The sequence below is a fragment of the Triticum dicoccoides genome, chromosome 2A (genome assembly GCF_002162155.2).
Source record: "Triticum dicoccoides isolate Atlit2015 ecotype Zavitan chromosome 2A, WEW_v2.0, whole genome shotgun sequence".
Classification (NCBI taxonomy): Eukaryota; Viridiplantae; Streptophyta; class Magnoliopsida; order Poales; family Poaceae; genus Triticum; species Triticum dicoccoides.
The window spans coordinates 581,752,186-581,762,352 of NC_041382.1; the positions used below are offsets into that span (position 1 = coordinate 581,752,186).

Genomic DNA, 10,167 nt, shown 5'->3' on the forward strand with positions numbered 1-10,167 from the left:
ATAAATAAGATATATACGTTATATATAAGGAAAATGCATGAAGTAAGCGGATTCAATAAAAAATCCAACCCGCAAGGCGAACTACTCTGACTATATTCTAGGGATATCTATCTGGACGGAAATTAGGATAAGCAAATGACTAACAGACTCTTTCTCTCTGGATGCACGGATGTTTCTTGATTCAGAGTTCTGGCCATGCGGTCGCCATAGATCGGAGACAAACTGATCGTCGGCGTCACGTTACTCGGCACCATTTGCCGTCGGCGCTGACGGCTACGTTGTTAACACTCCAGGTCTGTGCTACGCGCGTCTACTACTAGGCATGCATCGAAAAGCATATATGCATGAAACTATGCACTTGAGTTTTCTTTCTACTACATGTTCCAATGATACATCGCTTCACTTTGAGGTTTGAACTCTCATCTGGTTCATGTAGATCAAAATGCTATGATGCCAGGTTAATCCAACGCAGTGACTGCACCGGTGATAGCAGCGGATACTACCAGGAAGGCATGAAAAAAAGATCTAAGTAAACAAAGTACATACATAAAGAAGATATGGTGCATGGTGGATCACGATTTGCTGATGATAACGACCTTGCAAGCATGATACGCCATACTACTTTTTCCACATACTCCATACTTCTTTTTCACATAATATACATAAGTTAAATACACCATACTATTGTCTTGTATATACTTCATACTACGTACTTCCCTTTTACAATACTTTATTCCTTTTTTTGTGTGGCACAACGACTAACTTTACTTGGCCTCAATGTGCAGGTGCAGCACCGGCCGACTGCTCTGGCCTCGCGTGGCCACGCCACGACGCCATTGTCGTTGATTAACGTCAAAATGTACTATACATCCCAATAATACATTGTGTGTCCCTTGAAAACAATTTGCTTTCTTTCAGTTTTGCGGCGACTGCGACAGCTCGCGAGCTATCACATCCAATGCGGCTGGAGTAGCATACTACTCCGTTTCCATCATCTACCGGCTGAGTCGTAATGTCATATGTAGAATGTACAGATATAAACTATGCATGATTCATTGGCTGACGTCATACTGGCCATTTTCTTCCTATTGACACTACCCTTCTGACACATCAATTAGACATGTGTATATGTACTTCATGCTAGCTTCAGTTAGAAGTATATGTACTCCCTATTTAATATCACAATTTTGAAGTATATGCACTTCATAGCAAATACTCCCTCCATCCCATAATATAAGCGTTTTTGACACTACACTAATGTTAAAAACGCTCCTATATTATGGGACAGAAGGAGTACTACATATGAACATTCTCCATACCACCTTCTACAAGAAGTACAGGAATATATATTCTAGACATGTTCAAAAAAAAGCACATATATTCTGCACTACTCACCCGCAAAAACAGCTCCATACTACCTTATCTAAACTGACATGTACATGCATACTCCATACTATATGCTACCATACTATCATACTCCATACTACCGTATCAAAAGTGATGTGTGCGTGCATACTACCCTATTTAAATAAAGTAAAATATAAAAATTATATAAGTTGCTCCATCTAGACAAAAAAAATCCAGTAGAAGGTTGAACTAGCACGTACGTTTGTTATTAGATTAAATCACATGATATATATATGTAGCTTATACTCACAGAAGCTTTTTGACGAGCATCTTTTTCATCCTTCATGACTCGTTGTCTGTCCATAGGCTGCTTCTGTTGCTTTCGAGCTTCATCCATGCATTTTCTTCTTTTCATCGTTTCCCTCTTTTCCCCTTCTTCTCTCTGCCGCTTCTTAGCGGCCGCATCAACTTCTCGTCTCTTCTTTTGTTCCTCTTCAAGTTTTTGTATTTGTTCCTTCTCTTGCTTCAGTCTTTCACGCTCTGCTTTTGCAGCCGCTTTGCGCTTTTCTTGCTCCTTTTGTTTCTTCTCTTCAAGACGTTTTGCAGCTTCAGCTGCCTTGAGTGCCTTCACCTTAACATCTTTTTTAACTGCAACACAGCAACCCCATTTGTAGCGGCCATTTATGAGCACCATCTAACAGTTTCTATAAACATCATTAGTGGATTTAGCATGTAGTTCGAAATAAATAATACAATCAAACAAATAAAACTTACCGCACACTGTTGTAGATTGCAACTTTTGTTTTACAAGAGGTACAAAAGATGCCACATTGGCAACAATATTGATAGGCTTAGATTGTCTGTCAACATTTGCTTCACTCCTGTGTCTTCCATTTTTGCTATTGAGTAGTTCTGCCGTGCCTTGTTTGTCAACATTTGCTTCACTCCTGTGTCTTCCATTTCTGCTATTGATTATTTCTGTCGTGCCTTGCTTGTCAATATTTGCTTCACTCCTGTGTCTTCCACTTCTGCTTTTGGTTATTTCTTTCGTACCTGATCTGTCATGAAGAGAACGGGATACTTTTCCTTCTCTCTTAACTGAAGTAGGGTGATTGTATCTTGGCTTAATGCTATGATTTCTGATATTTGAATGATGAGTGAGCTCACTACTGACAGATTCTGCACTCAAGTCTATGTTACCTTTATCCATGCTTCTCATCGAATGAGACGGAGAACTTCCATTGTTTTGACATAATCCAGTAATATCCTGAAGTGCTGTTCCCCCAGATTGTCGCTGGCATGAGCAATTCACATCTACAGATCCAGGAGCCATGTCTTGGTACTCATCTTCTTCCGGAATGCTGTTGTCTTCATCAATTCGGAAGACTTCAAGTTCAGGAATAGAACTCATATGTTCTGAACCAGATCCAGATCTTAATGAAAGTTTTTGGCTATACTTTTCAACAGATGGAGTCAAAGGAGTTTCATTGATCTCTTGTCTGCTGCTAGCATTTGAAGAGCAAGAGGCTACGCCATCAGAAATAAAAAACGATTCAAGTCCACATCCGAAGGAGTCCATACCGCTGCGACTGTTACTAGCACTGTATTGTAGATCATCAGAGAGGGAACAGTTTCTGGGTTTCCCGGGCATAGTAGTTGTCAATAGCGGATGCAAACTACTCGCTGTGTTAGTATTATGCTTGTTTGGAGGATCTGAGCAAATGGTGCCTAATTGGTGAGAATCGTGAAGGGACTCAAATGGCCTTTTTCCGATAATTGGGCTGTCCAATTGGTCAGAGACATCAAAGATCTCCATTACTGGCATTGAACCATCACAATCAAAAGATTCATCACCCAATTGTGCCTTTGGATCATAACTTTTATATTTCCTAACACATTCATTCGAGTCATACCATGATTTCTCATGAAACAGTGCATTAGGCGCAGATGCTTGTTCACAACTTGGGAATCGAGTAAACAGTTCTGTTCCAGAATAATTTTCTTGATGTAATATTGCAATTGGAGATGATAAGTCATCCATCTCAGGAGCCATTTCCTGGTCTGCCACACTCGCAGCCGTGACAATTAGGTTCTGACCTTCAAAGCAAGTACCTTCCTGCCAACAGAAAGAATAATAGTAAATACGCTAGGACTCACTAGCACACATAAAATAGCAAGTGCAATATAGACTGAAGAGTGGACATTACCCAACTCTACCAATTATAAATGCCAATTAAGTCATATCTAATACTAACAGGTAGCTTATTCCTCTGGCCACTGCACCGGAGCCCCGGCAGCTAAGCATGCAGTGGCACAGCCATTCCCTCCTCTTTCTCTCTCTCTCTCTCTCTCCCGTGCCGCCGGCCTCCTCCCTCATCAATTGAGTCGGCCCCGGTTCACCTCCATCCGCTCATCGCTTCTCATCTTCGTCTCATGGATGATAGCGTCGGCTGCAGGAGCGCGAGGTGTGGAAGGCGACTTCCTCAAGAATCTTACCGAGGTGAAATATTGTTTAAATTAAAGTGCCTTTGTTTTTTGCCATCTCAAAGTATTGTTCACACTACTAAGCCTTCATCTGCAAATATCTATGGGTCTAAAGTGAAACCTTGCGCCATTTGACCAAGAGTTTCTTAAAGTGTGAACTACAAGAGATACTAAAATGTTGTTACAAGTACCAGAGCCTAAGTGATTGCTAAAACCAAATTTTACCAAGAAAGTCAAATTGTTTCAAATAACTCCGGGTGTGAATTTAGCCTTGCGCCATTTGGCACAACGGGTAATCTAGTTTGTATGTTAATCACTCATCAGTACAAAACGGTGATGAAATACCCATGAATATTCCCATCGGCTATCCCATAAATAAAAACAGGAAATAGAGAACCTACATGACTGGATTCGAATTTGTCAGACCAAAGCATCCAAAGAAAAGGCTCCACCAATAATGCAGCCAGACGAGCATTACCACTAGTTTACTACTTCATGACATACAATTTTGCAACAAAAAATACAACCGGTTCTTTCGGAATAAAAAAAACTTCAGAGAGGAAAGGGAACTGGTAGTCTGGTACACTTGCTGAGCACATACCTGCTGTGTGCAGTTTTCCTCATTACGAGATAGGATGCCAGAGCAATAAGGCAAAGCAGCAGTTGTCAGAAACTCCACTTCCAACTTATTTTGTTTCTGTTCTTGAGAATTTTTGAAGACCCGTCCTTCCAATGCACTCCTGCTGGTGCTTGCGGTAGGAGAGTTATCAAGGACGCCACTTAATAGGCTAGTTGTATTTCTTCTTCCACGTGAAGAATTCCCATTTCCATAAACATCACTTGCAGCATTCCCCCCCTCTGACACCAGAGACATGCTCTTGCAGGATCCTGAACTCCTTGTGAAGTAAGGACCTGAAGGATGGGATTTCTCTGAGAAATTTGTCACGGTTAACATATGGCTAGAAATGTCAAGTTGGTGGTTCAGAGACAATGAATTTGTGCAAGGAGTCCCGGAAAGGTCAAAGTCTGATCGGTGCCTTATTCTTCTCCTTTTAGATGACATACTATCACTTACTTCAACTCCATCTTGTACTGACCTCTTCTGGTCACAAGCAGCACTGCTTCTGTCTGACTCGAGTAGAATATTTTTCTCATGTGATGCACTAGGTAAGACGTATAGAACATAAGGTTGTGGAGATTTCCGTTTATCGTTTTCTGCTGTACATGAATTAACATTTTCTTTAACAGCATTCTCAATAAGAGAGGTGTCTTGTTCTGTTCCTGCAAGATAAGAAACGATGTAAGGACATGGCACAATAACTTTTGCTACAAAAAAACTAGCAAATATATTCTACAAATAGCAAGCATGGTACCATTTGGTTGCAGATCTTCGGCTGAAGTCATACTGTTCCTTTCAGTTGAGTGCATTTCGCTGGTTCTTCTAGCTGAAACACTGCTCATAACTTCTGGCACTGCAGACTCGTCCTTTTTGTTGCTGACAGAAATGTTGCATGCTTTGGTCAAAGCTGATAATTTTATCTGAACATCGCCCAGCTTTCCCGAATGGCAGTTGACCGCATCATATGCTGCCTTTCCGTTGAGTGTCTCTTTTTGTGTAACCGGGGAAGTGGGGCCCAAGGGAGTCTCTGCATCGGTCTCCTTGAGTTCTAAAGATGTTCTGGCCAACAGATGTTGCTCCTGAGGAACTTGAGAATAGCTGGTAGAAGACGGGTCTTCATTTAAGGGATGTGCCTCAGCAAGATCAAGATTGGCACCTTCCAGGGTACATACTGGTTGCTGCATCGTCTGTTCACTTGCAGGATTCATGCAAACTGATTCAACACCATCGAATTGAAGTTTTTTCGGCTCAACCGACAGATAAGTTTCAGGGAGTGCATGGCACGCAGAGCCTGTAACTTGCACTCCAAAAGAACTTCTAGCAGAAACCATGACATTATTATCAGAATTGACAATCTGATTTTGAGAACAATCTAACTTAACTCCTTGATTTCCAGGATCACCATCTTTACTGCACTTGACGAATTCAGTTGATCTATCCTGATTGGCATAAAAACCTTTCTCCTGACCTGGCAAAGTGGTCGTTGTTCCAGCATTGTTTTCACCGTCACCACATGGTTTGGAGGATAATGATGCAGTTGTTTTGTTCAAACCTGCAGTTGCAAGTTCAGACCTCTGCATCCTGTCTTGCATAACATCCCTGATTCCACTATTTGTCGCTTGACCCTTCTCACGCGACCGATCTTCAATATGCCGCTGCCTTGACCTGGAACGCTTTACCACAGAGAACATGTTGACTTCAGAACTAGGCTCAAATATCTCCTGGTCAACTGAAACCTGCTTTTGCTGAGGCACTTCATGTTGGTTAGTATCCACGGTGTCACAAATAGAGTCTCGACCAGCATATCCATTTGGAACCCCCACATTTCTGAGTGAAATGCTAGGAACAGCTCGCGGCTGAAAGAAGGTTCTGTTGGTTGCTGGTGTAGTAATCTGGCTTCCAGCGAAAAGTAAACCCGGAACAATAGGTTTGCCATTTAGCTCTACAAGTAAACAAGCGGTTCAGTTAAAGGTGTCAAAAGCAATGTGCAAGGGAGTAAAATCAGATATCAATGGTGAACAAAAGGCTAAATAAACAACGAATCGGTGTATTTCTGAATCACTGACAAGCAGTTAGCAACTCACGAACGCTTATAACCCGCACCCTGCAGGTGTGCCCCTCTTGGGTACTAATAAAAAAACAAGATGTAGGATCAACAGCACCAAATTGGCACTCTCAAAATTCCCCATTGCAACACCTAAAAAGAATTGCCCAGCAAAACAAAACGGCTAATCCTGGACGACATGTTGAACAACACTGTCTACTATTCGCAGGATTTACGGTGACATCTCGGTAACCCAAATGACCAAGAGAACTTGAAAATGAGATTTGTGATGGGTCTAAGATACTGGGATCAGTGATGAACCTGTCTTAAGATGTCTGACTCTCAACAGGAATTTCTTTCCAAGTAGATTTGCTTTCTTTAGTTGTCTTTTCAGGTACACATATTTGCCTTCAAAGTGTTTTAATTACATTCTGCAAAGTTGCAGGCTTGCAGCACATTATAGCATGGTATTTTTCCAACAATGACCAAGCATACATTTCACTGTTTATCAAATAAGCCAATAATATTACAATTACTGGCAGGTTTTTCTCTTCTTTCTTATTGGTACTTATCTTTCACTCTGCTCCGTGCAACTGCAGTATATGTTGCCAACATAACATATCTATACCTACCAATAAAGGGATTAGTGCTTCTGCCCGTCCGTCATCAAATTGCCCTTGAAGTTGGAAAAAATTACCCCCCCCCCCCCATTGCCTGTGGTAAGTAAAACAACATTTCGTGGCGGAAGAAAAAAAGACCCAACCCAAATCCCCAACCCCGTACTGGTCCATCCCCCACCTACCCATCGTCTCCCTGCCCCGACCCCTAGCCACCCCGCGCCTCCTCGCGACTATGCCGCAGGCGATGTGCGCTGCCTCCGGTTACGCGCCCCTCGCCTCCTCCTGTCCACGCAACTCCTCCCGGCTCAACTCCCAGTGTCGTCGCGCCCCGGCCACGTTGGCATACACACCTCCCGGCTCCAACCCAGTGACGAGCGCAGCTCCTCCTCCCCATCTACTGTCGGTGAAAGCTCCGGTTGCTCCTTTCGTTCGTTATTCTACCCAGCCATAAGATATTTGTTTTTGCATCAAGTTGTAGGACACCTGTTTGATAGAATGTCCACAAGAAATATTCATGTGTAGCGAACGCTGCAGCCCCATCTCTCTCTCTCTCATACTACTATGTTTTGCAAGTTTGTGCTGGCCACCTATTTGTTAATATGCTTCTCAAGGTCTAAAAATATTCTCTCTCTCTCACATGTTCTGTTTTGCAAGTTTGTGCTAGCCACCTATTTGTTAATATGCTTCTCAAGGTCTAGAAATATTTTGTCAGATTTCTCACACATTGTACAAGGGTTATGGTGAATAAATTTTAAAGAGCAGAATCACATATCCAAAAGGCCAATTCATATAGAGGCAATGAGCTACTGAACGTTGCTAATAATGATGCTACTATTTTTCAGAATAAAGCCAAACCTACAGGAACCATATAGTTGTGGTGAAAAATTGGATAGAGTGATAAACAACTTTTATATTTTTCTTATTCAGATTAAAGGAACCTCATTCCCCCAGCTACTTGACAAAAAATAACATGTATGCATGCGCCAATGAAGTCCAAAAATTAATCCTTGCGTGGGTCCAAATATTTTGTCATGAGAAGTCTGGATGTTCAGTTTTGGAAAAGTATACCTCCCGCTGAAAGAACAAGGGAAAGATCATTTCGTTGACGGCGAGTTCACCCTGATGCTGATCACCAGCGCTCGTTGGCAGTGTCATGCTGCCTGGCCGGCGCTGCAATTGCATGGTTAAGCAGGAGGTACGTGAAGTAAGCCTGAGATCTGGAGCATCCATGGCTGCATGGACATGACGGCGGCCATGTAGCGGCGTGTTAATTTTGTGTGTGTAGGTTTTTTCTGGTAGTGACACCTATAAAGAAAGTTAGGCGATCAAGAACATGTGGTTGTGGTGCTTCATCTTCCTTGCCTACAGTTTATATCTTAAGCTTCCCTTGCTGTGTGTAATATGGCTAGGTAAAATCTGCATATGACAAGACACGCATATCAATGGATAAGCAATTGACGTTACTTGCCAACCAATTGATGTTTGCAAACTCATCCTGATAGTAACTTCTGTTTCAATCTTAATTGTTCAAGAATCAACATTTGCACATTGAGGTGTATTCGTTGATCTTTTTCTTAATATGTTCTTGCAGATTAGTTGCTGAGAAATAACCCAGCAACCTACATTTGGCGTGACCATCTATGTTTGATTAATGCTTAATGAAACGGTCCATGTTCCAGCGGATCTTTGCATTTTGTGGCACCTACAATACTAGGAACTGCAATCCGAGGGGCGTGGGAGACAGCGGCGGCACTGGAGCAGCTGCATCGTGTGATTTGGGTGAGACGCACATAGCATTGTCTGTTCGTTTGTGTTTCTGATGATGTGTCTACACTGGCTACTACCTGCTGCTCTCCAATCTATACACAACAAAGAAGCAGTACTCTGAAGCAGCTTTGTTGAGGAACGAGGCCTAGAGCAGGAAGCTGATGAAAACACCAGGGTGTACTCTAATTGAGATAGGTGAAAAAACGACATTTCTTCATGGCTGACATACTTCATGCTTTAGTTTGATATTACCATATGGTTTAGTTCATGTGTCCACAGGTTAAGTTCATGACCATCTTTAGTCTCCGGTGTATTTGGCTAGCCTCACTTATGAATCGGTAGTATCGCTCAACATCAGGGCCACACTACATGATATGAGCTTAGCTTTCTCATATTGAACACTTCACTGGATTAAAACTATAACTGGGTTTCTGACTATTCGTCGGTATATCAAAGGTAATGGCTCTCAGCAGTAAAACCAACGTGCATCTTAAGACATCACTACATTTCTTACAAAATGTGTTTTGCTTATTCACAAGACTTACCAAAAGTTTGCTAATGCCAACACAGATCGGAAGATCCAATCAAGCAACGTAGCTAACTGAAGCAAAGTCACTCTGTCTTCATCGTGTGAGTAGGCTAGTGTGACCAGAAATTAGATAATAGAGGAATGTTAGCAAGTCATCAACTGTGAAAGCACACAAAATGTTTCAGTTTTCAGGCCACTACTTGGTTTTGAATAGCTATTTATGTGAGCTTTTTCTATAGCGTGGGACTACAAATTTTCGGATAACACTAAGTAGGCACCAATTGTTTTTTTTTTACTTTGCTGCATTCGGTTGTTGAGCATGACAACTGAGTAGCCTATGTTGATATGAAATTTCTTTTAAAATTAGGTAAGAAGTTTCCATACACATATTCACACACAACACCCAGAAGTAATAAACACTAAACATTAGCTTTCTTCCACTGAGGACATGAGTACGGCTTCTTGAGCTCTAGGATCCATGGTTCATACAACCCGTAGCATCGCACTGGCTCCATCGATATCGGCACTGCATTTATAGTTTCCTCGATGTCCATGATCCAAGAGCATGATTTTTTTTGTCTCCCATTGCAACGCATGGCCATGTTTGCTAGTAGTAATATACTAACGCGCTTACACGGAGAATAACAAAGCAATTAGCACAACTGTATTATCCAGTTTTATGAGCTAATTTGGAGTAGCTCCTGATGTCCTCTGTGAGGTTAAATTATGTTTCGAGGAGGGAAAAGGCTCCAGGGGA

General features: G+C 41.9%; 1 protein-coding gene across 1 annotated transcript in view; it reads right to left on the minus strand.

Moving 5' to 3' along the window:
• LOC119357980 overlaps positions 1-10,167 on the minus strand; it is a 12,620-nt gene that overhangs the window by 1,933 nt on the left and 520 nt on the right. Inside the window, exons 2-5 of the mRNA XM_037624727.1 lie at positions 5,205-6,392; positions 4,433-5,112; positions 2,122-3,463; positions 1,658-1,995 (exon numbers count right to left, since the gene is read on the minus strand). Of these exons, the coding sequence (XP_037480624.1) occupies positions 1,658-1,995; positions 2,122-3,463; positions 4,433-5,112; positions 5,205-6,392 (3,548 nt within the window). The remainder of the gene's footprint in view (positions 1-1,657; positions 1,996-2,121; positions 3,464-4,432; positions 5,113-5,204; positions 6,393-10,167) is intronic.